Genomic DNA, 14,823 nt, shown 5'->3' on the forward strand with positions numbered 1-14,823 from the left:
CTTTTTTTTCTGAATTCTGAAAAAACTGTTGGTTAGATTTAGTGAAGGGGTGGTGGTGGGGGGGATATTGGTCAGTCATTCAGTTGGTCAGTCAGTAGACAACTATTTAAGGCTGATTTAGGCAACCCAGGCTCATTCTGAAAATGTAGTCCCATGGACGTTTCTGGAGACCACGAAATACGTCCTGGGAGGTACATATTTTTGCAGTTTTTGTTTTTGCGAATACGCAAAAGGCTGCTGTGTTTAGAAACGGTTTAGACGGTTTAGAAAAGCCGTCCAGAAAAAAAAAAGCCTCAGCTGATTTTTACCACGCTTTCGGATTTTACCACATTCTCACCCTGTTGTTCACTTGTTCATTTTATTTTTTGATTCTGTTTTTGTCTTACCTGATTTTTGGAACCGCTCTTCCCCGGACTCGAACCCAGTCGTCGTCGTGGTCAACTCCTTCTCTGCGTCTCAAGTCCGTCAAGATATACGACAAGCTAACCGGACAAACTGGTTGCAGCGGGAAAGCCCTCCACACGGGGGTAAGCGGTCAGCTGGTGAGCACCAAAAGAAACGGCGTCATACCGCCCGGTAGCGTTAGCTTAAAAAAATTAAATGCAGCCATACTTACCTCCAGCTACGTAATTCGCAGTCTCCAAAAACGTCCACGGGAATACGTTTTCAAAATTAGCCTGGGCTGGATTTAGAGGCCGATCACACCGAACTTGCTTTGTGCGTTGAGAGGCGCCTTTTTAAACGATTTACTAATGGCCGCGCGTTTTGTGCGCTACTTGTGTGCCCTGCCTGCCTCACATTTTAACCGCCTGCTGCTCCTTTGCATTTCCCACTGTGCACCTGCAGTTGAAAAAAGTAAACTCTGAGCAGAAAAAGTGCATTACGTCAGTTGCGTCTTTTTCATTCTCCAATCAAATGAAAGTAGAGGCGGGTTTCCGTTGAGGTGTCAGCCATGTTTGTGTTGTCAAGATGACTTCAGAGACTTTTGAAGATGGAGGAGAGACTTGTGGTTGCTGTTTCGAGTTATCCAGAGCTGTATGACTTCACAAATCTTGAATATCACAATGTTATTACTTTTTAAAATGATATTAATATCAACGGCAACACTTTCGCTCAAAACCCAGCTGATTTAGTCATTGCCTGGCTACATAAAAAGCACACATCGCTTTTTTTCTTTTCAAAAGTTAGTTAGGAAAAGTTAGTTTGGTGTGATCGACCCTTAATATTTCTGAGCCAAGCGCACACGTATGGTCCGGCACAGCCTTCGTGCGGTCGCAAAGCCCTCGCCGTTACTGAAGCTGATGCGCACCTCTCAAAAAATGTGACTATGTTGTGATTAGTTAACTTTGCAGTGCTTACGAGTGTGGGCGGGGGTGAGAGTTGCGCGAATCCAGTTGGAGTGAATGTTTACAAGTGTGGAGTTCTGTAAAGGAGCTCCAGGTGGAAACTTAATCTGTGTCAACCTTATGATTAAAGTCGTTGCACATCCAGTAGTTCCGCCTCTGAATAAGCAAGTTTTATCTACTTGTACATTAAGGTAGCGTTCAGAAAAAACAAAATACCAGCAAAGAAATTTGACATAGAGGAACATAAAAACCTTCTGCTCACTAGAGTTTCGTAAGTGTTGTTGCAGAGAAACACAAAGAGTGTGCAAAAATATTAGTGCACGGCATTGTGGAAGGCATACGACATGGGTCACGCCAATCACTCGAAGTAGAAGTATAAACCAGTCTTCACGTGAGAACAGCAGTTGCAAAAGGCACTCGTGAGAGAAATTTGAGATCTGACAAAGCGTACACAGCAGCCTCCGGTGGATTTACAAAAACAAAAACTGCAGCTCCTGTGACGTATCTGCCGCTCTCCAGAAATGTACATAGGGGTATGTGTCAATAATGAGCCTGGGTTGCATTAAGAAAACCCCCTCAGTGTTGTATATACTGTATTGTATTACGCAGTGGTTGTTTACTTTAATTCATCTTTATCTTTATTTTTATAGCGCTTTTAAAATGTAGATTGAATGTCAAGCAGCTTAACATAGACGTTTTAGTTAATTGAGTCTGCTTCAGTCCAGTTTTTAGAGTTTAGCTCAGTACAGTGTAATGTAAATGTCACTGCTGAAAGCCCAACAACCTTTTAGTGCTGTTCACTTGAATGAGTGATGGCTGTGCTTTTTTTTTTTTCAGTTTACCCAGAATGCTCGGAGCTGAGGTGCGCTAACGGGGCATGTTTTAATCGGAGCCAGCGCTGTGACCAGGTGCTCAACTGCCGAGACGGCTCAGATGAGGCCAACTGCAGTGAGTGTCTTTCTCTGGCATGCATGAACACATGCCTCACATTTAAAGGGACAGTTCACCCAAAAATTAAATTTTTGTCATTATTTACTCATCTTTTACTCGTTAAAAACCTAACTAGCTTTCTTTTTTATACATATACTTTTATAGATATTTTAAAGAAAGCTGGAAACCTGTAACCATTGACTTTCATAGTATTTCTTTTTCCTACTATAGAAAGTCAATAGTTACAGGTTTTTAGCCTTTCTTCAAAATATCTTGTAGCGGATGCCCTTCCAGCTGCAACCCATCACTGGGAAACATCCATACACTCTCACACTCATACGCTAAGGCCAATTTTGTTCATCCAATTCATCTCAGACAGGATTCGAACCAGTTACCTTCTTGCTGTGAAGCAACAGTGGTAACCACTGAGCTACCGTGCCGCCTTTACAGAGTATTATTTGTTATTTATTAAATTACTCAATAAATTGTATTTTTTGTTTTCTACCCCTATAACCCTAAACCCAACCATCACAGTACTGTATACAGTAGGTGCGTCCAAAATCGCATTCTTATGCACTATTCTACGCCATTTTGTAGTATAAAAAGTGCAATCAGTGCGTTTACATTGAAAACTCTAAAAATAATTAGTGCACTTTAATTTCCTGGATGATGCACTAGTAAAAAAGTGTTTAATCTTGACGCACCAACGAACTTCACGCACTCAACGACCACAGGTTTGCTCACGTAGCGGAAGGGGCGGAGCTATCGAGCGCACATGTTGGATAACTTTATTTATTTTGGATGGTGAAAGCAAAATTCTCTTACGAGTGTTTATAGCGCCTCCCGATGGTGAATGTGGTTATACTCAGGGCAGGTACTATTTGAGAGTTTGGTCATTTATTTCATTTGGTCATTTATTTTGATTTGGTAACCGTCAAACGTCATCAGGGAAACGGTTAAAATTTCTGCTTAGTAAAAAAAACATTAGTGCTCCATTTGGAACGACACTACATACATGTACTATGCTGTTTAGTGTGTAAGTGCATAAGTACATAGTACATAGTGCAAAGTGTATAGTGTGTCATTTGGGAAGCAGCTAGTGTCACATAAACACTGCAATATTGATGTGCGTATCCGCAGCTCTATCCTATCTAGACTTTACCCTTATTTTTGATTGGTGTATTTTTTTAAATGTGTTGTTTTTACAGTGTTTCATTTATTGGTGAGATCACACATTGTTCTTTTCCTTGGTTGTGTTCAGCCCAGCGGTGCAGCAGTGGTCAGTTTCAGTGCAGTAATGGAGAGTGTATTCCTCGAGGCTACATCTGCGATCATGATGACGATTGCGGAGACAGAAGTGATGAACAAAACTGCAGTACGTACATTTCATTTATTCATTCATTTTCTTTTGGCCCCGTGTCTATTTCAGAGGTCGCCACAGCTGAATGAACTGCCAACTATTTCAGCATATTTTTACGCACGGATGCCCTTCCAGCTTTTTTTATTTACATTGTTTTATTGTTTTCAACCTTTCTAAAAAAAAAAAAAAATATATATATATATATATATATATATATATATATATATATATATATATATATATATATATACATATATATATATATATATATATATATATATATATATATATATATATATATATATATATATATATATATACATATATATATATATATATATTTATATATATATATATATATATATATATATATATATATATATATATATATATATATATATATATATATATATATATATATATATATATATGCATATATATGTACATATACACACACACACACAAAAACACATTATAACAACCCAGGCTCATTCTGAAAACGTTAGTCCCATGGATGTTTCTGGAGACCGTGAACTATGTAGCCGGAGGTATGATGGCTGCATAAATTTTTTTAAGCGGACGATACGAGGGGGTATGACGCTGTTCCTTTTCGCGCTTACCAGCTGACCGCTTACCTTCGTGTGGAGGGCTTTCCCGCTGCACCCAGTTTGTCCAGTTAGCTTGTTGTCTACGTTCGCGGACTTGAGACGCAGAGAGGATCTGACCACGATGAAGGCGACTGGGTTTGAGACGGGGGAAAAGCGGTTCCAGAAATCAGGAAAGACAAAAACAGAATCCAAAAAATAAAGTGAACAAGGTGAGAATGTGGTAAAATCCGAAAATGTGGTAAAAATCAGATGAGGGCTTTTCTTTTTCTGGACGGATTTTGTAAATTGTTGGTTGGGTTTAGGGAAGTAAGCAGGTGGGCGGGTCAATCTGTAAAATTGGTTGGGTTTAGGGAAGAAGGAGGGTGGGTCAGTGGATGGGCCGGTCGCCCAGTCAATCATTCAGTCAGTCAGACAGACGGTCATTCGACAGCGGCCTCTGGTGGGTTTACGCGAGAACAGCTCAGGTGCGAACAGCACTTGCGAGAGACATTTGAGATACAGAAAAAAAACTGCAAAAATACGTACCTCCCGGGAAGTATTTCTTGGTCTCCAGAAACTTCCACAGGACTACAGTTTCAGAATGAGCTTGGGTTGCATTATAACCTTTGTTTTACCAGGTAAGTCAGTTGATAACTCTCATTCAAAATGACTACCTGGCCAAGAGGCAACATAGAAAGCTAATATGAAGCAGCAGGGACATAATACAATAACAATTTCAAAGATGCAGATACCAACATACTGTATAATACCAACGAAAAACTAAAAATAAGCACAGGGATCTTGTACTACTGGACTAAATTTTTGAAGGATGGTAGTAGAATAAAAATATTGAGCTTTAGGGCCTACTCGCACTATGCCATCCGTACCGTGCCCAGGCCCGTTTCCCGGGTCGTTTGAGAAGTGTGAGTGCGCTGAATCGGGCTCAAGCACGGTTCACTTGGCCGGCCCTGGCCCGGTTGGAAGAGGTGTGCCTGAGCGCGGATCACTTGGGCTTTGGCGCGGTACGCTTGTGTGTGAGTGCAAAACGCGCCAAAGCCCGAAACCGCAATCTCCAACCAAAATCTGCAATTACAATTGTACTAGTACGAAATCAGATTGGAGATATCTGCAAATATATTATGACTAGTCATATTCCTCCATTGACTTCCATTAAAAAATATTTGCAGATATCTCTAAATGAGTTTTGACTCGTCAAAAATCCAATTCAAGATATCTACAACTGTAATTCGACTATTAGTAAATTAATTAGAGATATCTTCAAATATATTTGTAAATATCTCTAAATATGACGAATTAAAGACATCTCCAAATGTATTATGACTAGTAAAAACTCATTTAGATATCTGCAAATATTTTTCAATGGAAGTCAATGGAGGAATATGACTAGTCATAATATATTTGCAGATATCTCCAATCTGATTTCGTACTAGTACAATTGTAATTGCAGATATCTCTAATTGTTATTCTGACTAGTCGAATTATAATTATGACTAGTCAAAATATAATTAGAGATATCTCTAAATATATTTATGGAGTCAGAACAAAGATTTAAATGCTAAAAAGGCTTGCCATAGAGAGCGCTTCTGAACAGCGCAGCAGCGATGACGTAAGCGTGCCGAGGCCCGATATGGTGTGAGCGCGGGCCGTCGGGGGAGACGGGAGGGGGGACAAGCGTACTTTGGCCCGGTTCGAGGCAACTGTACCTAGTGTGAGTACGGCCTTAAAGGGCCATACCACCCCCCTCCTTCATGATGGGTGTAAAGCGCTGCGAGAAGGGGGTGGAGAGTGTGTATGGCCGGCAGAGCAGGGTAAAAGAGGGAAGTGAACAACTGCTGTCATTTGGCTCACAAAATGAGACCTAAACCGTGAGGAGAACCATGATATTATAGTTAACAAAGTTAAAATGCAAAGAAATAAACAGTAAGTAATTTTATGTCCTTTAATAAATGCTGTACAGGGATCATTCATTATTAGTTTATGTTAGCAAATACATTAACTAGCATCAACTAATTGAACCTTATTGTAAAGTGTGACCAAATAAAACTTGGTTTTAGTTTTATTTTTTATTATTTTTTTCATCTGTTTATATTTTTCACTTTTATTTCAGCTGACTATATTTTTGCTGAGACTTTATTTCAGTTTCTCGACCTCAAATCCAACCATACAGAATTAAAAATGTGACATAAAGTCATACTTTTACTCATTTACTGCACAATTCATCTACAGCCTATCCAACCTGCAGAGGCACTTACTTCACCTGTCCCAGCGGCCGCTGCATCCATCAGGTCTGGCTGTGTGATGGAGAGGATGACTGCGAGGACAATGCGGACGAGAAAGGCTGCGGTATGTATTTAAAATGAGCAAAAAAAAAAAAAAAAACCTGTATGTTCCAAGTCACACACTATGTGAAGGACTTTTAGTAAATACATTTTTAGACAATACATGATGTTGCCGCCTTTATCCACTGCAAAAAAAAAAAAAAAAAAATCTTCTCTTACTTAGATTTTTGATCTTGTTTCTAGTCCAAATATTTAAAATTTCTTACATTTTTTTAGAGAAGGAAAAAAAATATTGTCTTGTTTTCAGAAATAATCAGTGTAACCTTAGAGTCAAAGTTAATTATTTGCATTTGTTTGCCTAATTTAATGTATGTGGCCACAATAAATTTAATGTTTGCACCTTAAAGATTAATTATATATTTTTATAATTATTTACTAAATGAAAACAATTTATTTTTAACCTTTATTTAATGTTTACAATGCAAATACAATAATATCAACCTATTTGGTAAACAAAGCAAGTTTCTCACATAATATATATATATATATATATATATATATATATATATATATATATATATATATATATATATATATATATATATATAGTAAAAGACAGAACATATTGCTTTGCAAACTGTATTGTAAATTGTGAATAAATCATACGTACATTTTCATATTAGTCAATAGTATTACTGTATTGAATTTACAGACAGAATAAATATAAATTTACACACATTTACACAAGTGAATAAATAGACTCAATGATGGGCTAAAAATCTGCAGAAATCTGTGGATTTCTGTGCGCATATTTCTTGTGGTAATTTTTTTTATTGTAATTTATACCCATACAGTGGCCAAAAAATCATCCCAATCAATCTAAAATCCTGCATTGTTTACAAAGAGATATTTAAGTCATCTGTTGAAATTGTATTTATATCATAATATAGAGTTGGATTATTTTTTAATTACTTTGAATTTTTTTCTCTTTATTAAATATTTCCCAAATGATGTTTAACAGGGCAAGGACATTTTCACAGTATGTGTAATAATATTTTTTCTTCTGGAAAACGTTTTATTTGTTTCATTTCGACTAGAATAAAAGCAGATTTAAATTTTTTAAACACAATTTTAAGGACAATATTATTTACCCCCTTATGCTATTTTTTTTTCGATAGTCTACAGAACAAACCATCGTTATAAAATAGCTTGCCTAATTAATCTAACCTGCCTAGTTAACCTAATTAACCTAGTTAAGCCTTTAAATGTCACTTTAAGCTGTATAGAAGTGTCTTGAAAAATATCTAGTCAAATATTATTTACTGTCATCATGAGAAAGATAAAATAAATCAGTTATAAAATGTGTTGAAAAAAATCTGCTCTCTGTTAAACAGAAAATGGGGAAAAAATAAAAAGGGGGGCTAATAATTCTGACTTCAACTGTATATAGCAGTAAAAGAAAATATTGCAATGTCAGTTTTTTCTCATGCATATCATGCAGCTCTAGTTTATATTGCCGTTGAATACTGTGTAATTTACTAAAATCATGAACAGTGTAGAAAATGCTGGATATTAAACTTGAAACTAGACAAAAACTCTAAGAAAAACATTTTTTTTGCAGTAAATTTGCTTTCTTGTAATATATTTGTTTGACTTTTTGACCCATTTGTGATAGATTTGTGTGCATTTTTACATCTTTAAAATGACCTTCTGAATGCTCAGTGTGTCTCAGAGCAGCGTGCTGACAGCTGTATGAATATGGGCTGAAGCGCTGTGTATGTGGTGTGTTCAGATAATGTCCAGCAGGAGTGTTATCCAGGCGAATGGCCGTGTCCTTCTTCTGGTGTCTGCATCCCTTTTGACCACCTCTGTGACGGGACAGTTCACTGTCCTGATGGAGAAGATGAGACCAACATCACCGCCGGACGCAACTGCAGTCAGTTAAAATCTAATTATCATTCAACCGCCTGTCACACTTGCTGATTGGTGTTTTTTGTTTGAGGTTTTATGTTTTAAAGATTTTATTTCAGTTTTATTTCTATAACTGAAGATGATTTTAAAGACATAACATAATCATAGAAACAACATTATTAACAAAATATTCAGTATTAAATGGATTAAGGTTTTCATCGAGAATAGTATTATTTCTTTCAGTTTCATTTATTAATTTTCCTTCGGCTCAGTCCCTTTATTAATCAGGGGTCGCCACAGCGGAATGAACCGCCAACTTATCCAGCATATGTTTTACACAGCGGATGCCCTTTCAGCTGAAACCCCCTCACTGGGAAACATCTATACACACTCATTGACACACACACACACACACACACACACACACACACACACACACACACACATTAGGGACAATTTTAGCTTACCCAATTCACCTGTACCGCATGTCTTTGGACTTGTGGGGGAAACCGGAGCTGGCGGAGGAAACCTACACCAACACGGGGAGAATATGCAAACTCCATAAAGAAATGCCATCTGATCGATCAAGGTCAAACCAGTGACCTTCTTGCTGTAAGGTCACAGTGCAAACCGCTGCGCCACCGTGACTCCATTATTTCACTTTTATTTCAATAAAACAATTAACAAAATAATAAAAAAATGCTCAAATAATTCGAGTTTTTTTGTTTAACATGTAAATTATTTTATTTTAGCATTATTTCTATAATTTAAATGATCAAATAAATAAGATTTTTAATACAATAATACAGTGGATTAATAAAATAATTTTAAAGACAAAAATAATAAAAAAAATGGCAATTTTAACATTTGAAATAAAAATAAAAAGTATTAAGGGGTGGCTCAGTGGTTAGCACTGTCGCCTCACAACAAGAAGGTCGGTGGTTCGAGTCCCAGCTGGGTCAGTTGGCATCTCTGTGTGGAGTTTGCATGTTCTCCCTATGTTGCCTTGGGTTTCCTCCGGGTACTCCTGTTTCCCCCACAGTCCAAACACATGCGCTATAGGTGAATTGAATAAGCTAAATTGGCAGTAGAGTATGAGTGTGTGAATGATTGTGTATGGGTGTTTCCCATTAGTGGGTTGCGGCTGAAAGGGCATTTATTGTATAAAACATATGCTGGAATAGTTGGCGCTGCATACGCTGTGGCGACCTGAAATAGAGACTAAGCAGTTTTAAAGTTTGGTTTAAGTCACCATAAAACTAAAATGACATTTTTAAATTAAATATTGTAATATTTACAGTATAATAGCCTATATGATTTGTTTGTGTACATCATAATTTTTAAATATTGCCTTTACCCATAATCTTTAATCCAAATTGATTTCTGTCACCACTTGTCTGTCAACACATTGTCTTCTTTGATTGGTGTTTACTGGCATGGGGGGCAGGATCAGCCCTGTCAATGGCATAAGATCCACTATTCATTCATTTTCTCTCCGCTTAGCCCCTTATTTATCAGGGGTCACCACAGCGGAATGAACCACCAACTATTCTGGCAAATGTTTTACGCAGTGCCCTGCCGCAATACAGTACTGGGAAACACCCATACACACTCATCCACACACATACACTTCGACCAATTTAGTTCATCCAATTCACCTATAGCGACACCCACACCAACACGGGGAGAACATGCAAACTCCACAAAGAAATACCAACTAGCTCAGCCGGGACTCAAACCAGCAACCTTCTTTAACTTACAAATAGATTTTAGAAAAATGTTGTTTTTTATATTACCGTTCTGTTTAGCATTTGCTTACAGTCAGGGTATTTAAGGGTATCATTAGCTGTGTTTCCATCCACCTATTTTTATGAGTATTTTGGATATGCACATAAAAAAATGGTTGATGGAAGCGTCAAAATGCACACAGATTTTGAAAATGTGCATAAAAAACGTCTACATAACTGAGTAGGATAAACTTTTTATCCGAGAAGAAAAGATGCACATAAACTATGATGGAAATACTTTTACCGAACAAATTCCAGTATGTGCATTAAACAAGGTCATGTGATTTTGTTATAAAAGATCATGTGATGATAAAAATGTGTGTGACTGGACAAACCAGCAGGCTGAGCACACTGTAAAACATCTGAAATGTTCTGGTCAATCTAAAACGCCAGAACCGTTTCAGTATTAGTGTTATTATATTATTAATGACTTCCAGAATCAAGAACGCCACCGCACATTCACTGCATGTCAGGATTGCCTTCTGAGGTGTAAGTAATTTATCAAATATAGAAAATATTCATGCACTTTTTACAGTTGATATTTGGCGCCAGTTAATCAGGAAGTGTGGATTTTGTTCTCTTTGACTCATTGGATGGAAACACTGCTGTATTCGCACGTCTTTCATGCAGTAATTTAGTTTTGCGCATCAAGTCAATTCACATTTTTGGATGGAAACATAGCTATTGACTTTGATCCTAAACTACCAGAATCCTTGTATATGTTTTCCTTGTATATGGATTTTGCTGATGTGTGTCTGTGTTTTGTGTCAGGTATCTGGCGCTGTGCTTCGCTGAGCTGTGAACATCACTGTCACGCGTCTCCGGATGGAGGAACCTGTGCTTGTCCACCTGGATATGTGATCAACACAAACGACAGCCGCTCCTGCATGGGTAAAGCATTCCATTCATTGTTAAGTTCCAGAGTTTTCAGCGACTCATTTTATAGTCGATTACTGTGAACGTCAAGTTTTAGGTTTAATACCTTTAAGGTTTTTTAAAATAAAGTTTTTTAGATGTCAGTATCAATATGTTAGTCTTAAGGATATCTATTAGCCAGTGTGCTAAAAACAGTGACAAAACTCCACCCCTTTTAGAAGATATACCCTGATGGAAACATCCTAAGCTTGCAGTTTGTCTCTTCCACCTAAATGAGTCAATGGTTTTTTTTTCACATCAACTCATACTTAAGTTTCTCATCAAATTTAGACCAATCAAGTGTTCTCCAGTATCTGCCATGCCCCGCCCCCTTTAATACGCTTCTCATTTGCTCTTCATTTGCTGCTCTTGATCTCAACCACTCTCACTGGCAGAGCTGTGATAAAAACGAAAAGCTATTGGCTTTTTTTTTTTAAATGGGAGGAGCTACTGTCACACCCTCTTTTCATTTGTCAGATAAGATTACGTCAAACATCGAATAAAAAATGCACATTTCAATGCACTTAACGGGACCCTAAAATTCATGTTTAGAACGATGATAACCCAGGGTTAAGAGCGGTGTGGAAAGCTCAAATCTGTAAGACAAGTATCCTGACACTGACGACTCCGTATTCTGTGTGCATTGTTCAGATTATGATGACTGCAGTCTGTGGGGAATGTGTGATCAGCTGTGTGAGGATCGCATCGGGAGTCATCGCTGCAGCTGTCGGGACGGCTACATTCTGGAGCAGCATAGATACTGCAGAGCAAATCCCTCATGTGAGTTCAGTCATGCCTTTTACATGCTTACAATATTATATTGTCATGATGTTTTGCCTATGATAGTGATATATCACAAATGAACATCCATGATTTATCACAGTATGTTTAAATGAAGACAACATTTGCCAAGTCACTTGATATATTTCATTTATTAACAGTACATCTATTTAAAAACAATTAACAAATCGAACAATTATATATATATATATATATATATATATATATATATATATATATATATATATATATATATATATATATATATATACACATATATATATATTCATTCTTTCATTTTCTTGTCAGCTTAGTCCCTTTATTAATCCAGAGTCGCCACAGCGAAATGAACCACCAAGTTATCCAGGAAGTTTTTACGCAGCGGATGCCCTTCCAGCCGCAACCCATCTCTGGGAAACATCCACACACACATTCACACACACACTCATACACATACACTATGGACAATTTAGCCTACCCAATTCACCTGTACCGCATGTCTTTGGACTGTGGGGGAAACTGGAGCACCCGGAGGAAACCTACGCGAAGGCAGGGAGAACATGCAAACTCCACACAGAAATGCCAACTGAGCGCTGGATGAGCGACCACATAGAAAAACTAGGTTGCTGTTGAAGGTGGTGTTAGTGAGGCCAGCAACTCGTGGTCTGTGTGAGTCCTAATGCCCCAGTATAGTGAAGGGGACTCTATACTGTCAGTGAGCGCCATCTTTCGGATGAGACGTTAAACCGAGGTCCTGACCCTCTTTGGTTATTAAATATTCCATGGCACTTCTTGTAAAAAGAAGGGGTGTAACCCTTGTGCCCTGGCCAGGTTCCCTCCATCGGTCCTTACACATCATGGCCTCCCAATCGTTCCCATCCACCGAATTGGCCCTATCACCGTCACTTCACTCCACCTATAGCTGGTGTGTAGTGAGCACACTGGCACCATTGTCCTGCCGCATCATCCAAGTGGATGCTGCACACTGGTGGTAGTATAGAGACCCCCCTCATGATTGTGAAGCGCTTTGGGTGTATGGCCATACACAATAAATGCACTTTATAAATTCACATTACTTTCTATTACTTATTATGTTCACCTAAATTGGTCACACGTTGATTGGTCTAATCAGCAACAATGATGAGACTGCCTACAGGGAGGAGATATAGCATCTGGCCACTTGGTGCACCGACAATAATCTGCTCCTTCACACCAATAAGACCAAGGAGCTCATTGTAGACTTCAGGACGGGACGAACAGGCTCACACGATCCCATCCACACCAATGGGATGGCCGTTGAGCTGTCTCAACCTTCCTACCAACCTACCTGTCTCAAAGTTCCTAGGGACCCACATCTCAAAGAACCTTTCTTGGACCACCAACACCTCTAGCCTGGTCAAGAAGGCTCACCAGTGCCTATTTTTCTTAAGGCAACTCAAGAAGAACCAGCTTTCATCAGCTGTCTTGGTGAACTTTTACACGATAGAAAGCATCCTGACCAACTGCGTCACAGTCTGGTATGGCAGTTGCTCTGTTGTTGAGTGTAAGGCACTGCAGTGGGTGGTGAAAACTGTCCAGCGCATCAAAGGGACCACCCTGTCGCCTTAGCAAAAAGGTCACTGGTTCGAGTCCGGCTGGGCCAGTAAGCATTTCTGTGCAAAGTTTGCATGTTCTCCACCGTGTTGGTGTGGGTTTCCTCTGGGTGCTCCAGTTTCCCCCACAAGTCCAAAGACATGCGCTATAGGTGAATTGAATAAGCTAAATTGGCCGTAGTGTATGGGTATGGATGTTTCCCAGTACCAGCTTGCAGCTGGAAAAGCATCTGCTGTGTAAAACATATGGTGGATAAGTTGGGGGTTCATTCCGCTGTGGCCAGCACTCATGAATAAAGGAACTAAGCCAAAGGAAAATTATTGAATGACTGTATTACATGCTTTTACACCAGCATCACTGCTTTCAGACGGATATTCCTGCCGTTAGCCGTTATCTCACATGTCCATTAATCAGGCTTTTTGTAACCCATCACTCTGCCTGCATCGCACACCATCATGTTATTAAGCTCCTGAAATGTCTGCCTCCCAACCATTTGTTTGGCAGCATCTGGAAAATGAATAACTAACGCTGGCACCACTCAGCCAATCCTAAACTCTCTCACATTAATTACGCCTTATCAAAAGTGCGTTATATTATGTGTGTTCTCTGAAAACTGTCAAGCTGTATCCGTCATTAATTTGCTGTCTTTGGTTATGTTTAGCTGGCGTGCCCTCGCTTATATTCTCCAACGGCAGAGACCTGCTGATCGCTGATGTTCATGGACACGGCTCTCAAACACTGGTTCAGTCCCAGAACAGAGGAGCTGCTGTTGGTGTGGATTTCCATTACCAGCTGCAAAGGGTCTTTTGGACGGACACAATCCAAAATAAGGTAAAATAGACGGCAGGATAACAAAAACAACAACAACAGTCTTTTCAAGTTGCATTGATTTTTTTAAAATAAAATAGCATTTTATGGAGGTAGATTAGTCTCAAGTAACATTTTTATTGCATTGTATGGAGCTGGAATAGTCTCAATAATAATTGATGCAAAATACACACATTTTTTCACTCTTTGTTATATTGCAGGCATTTGCTGAAATCATTTAAGTTAATTTTTTTCTTCATTAATGTACACATAGCACCCCATATTGACACACAAACACAGAATTGTTGATATTTTTGCAGATTTATAAAACAGAAATCTGAAATATCACATGGTCCTAAGCATTCCGACTCTTTACTGTGACACTCATATATTTAACTCAGGTGCTGTCCATTTCTTCTGATCGTCCTTGAGATGGTTCTACATCTTCATTTGAGTCCAGCTGCGTTTGATTATACTGATTGCTCTTGATAAAGAAAGCCACACACT

The 14,823-nt window shown here is 38.5% G+C and overlaps 1 protein-coding gene across 7 annotated transcripts in view; it reads left to right on the forward strand.

The window, feature by feature from the left end:
* The window catches only part of lrp2a (low density lipoprotein receptor-related protein 2a), a 271,802-nt gene that overhangs the window by 50,934 nt on the left and 206,045 nt on the right, over window positions 1-14,823 (forward strand). For all 7 annotated transcript variants that reach the window (NM_001194987.3, XM_087266935.1, XM_087266934.1 and 4 more), the window contains 7 exon segments: window positions 2,184-2,294; window positions 3,538-3,651; window positions 6,471-6,587; window positions 8,316-8,459; window positions 10,993-11,112; window positions 11,788-11,916; window positions 14,171-14,340. In NM_001194987.3, the coding sequence (NP_001181916.3) occupies window positions 2,184-2,294; window positions 3,538-3,651; window positions 6,471-6,587; window positions 8,316-8,459; window positions 10,993-11,112; window positions 11,788-11,916; window positions 14,171-14,340 (905 nt within the window).

The sequence above is a fragment of the Danio rerio genome, chromosome 9 (assembly GCF_052040795.2).
Source record: "Danio rerio strain M-AB ecotype USA chromosome 9, GRCz13ab, whole genome shotgun sequence".
Lineage (NCBI taxonomy): Eukaryota > Metazoa > Chordata > Actinopteri > Cypriniformes > Danionidae > Danio > Danio rerio.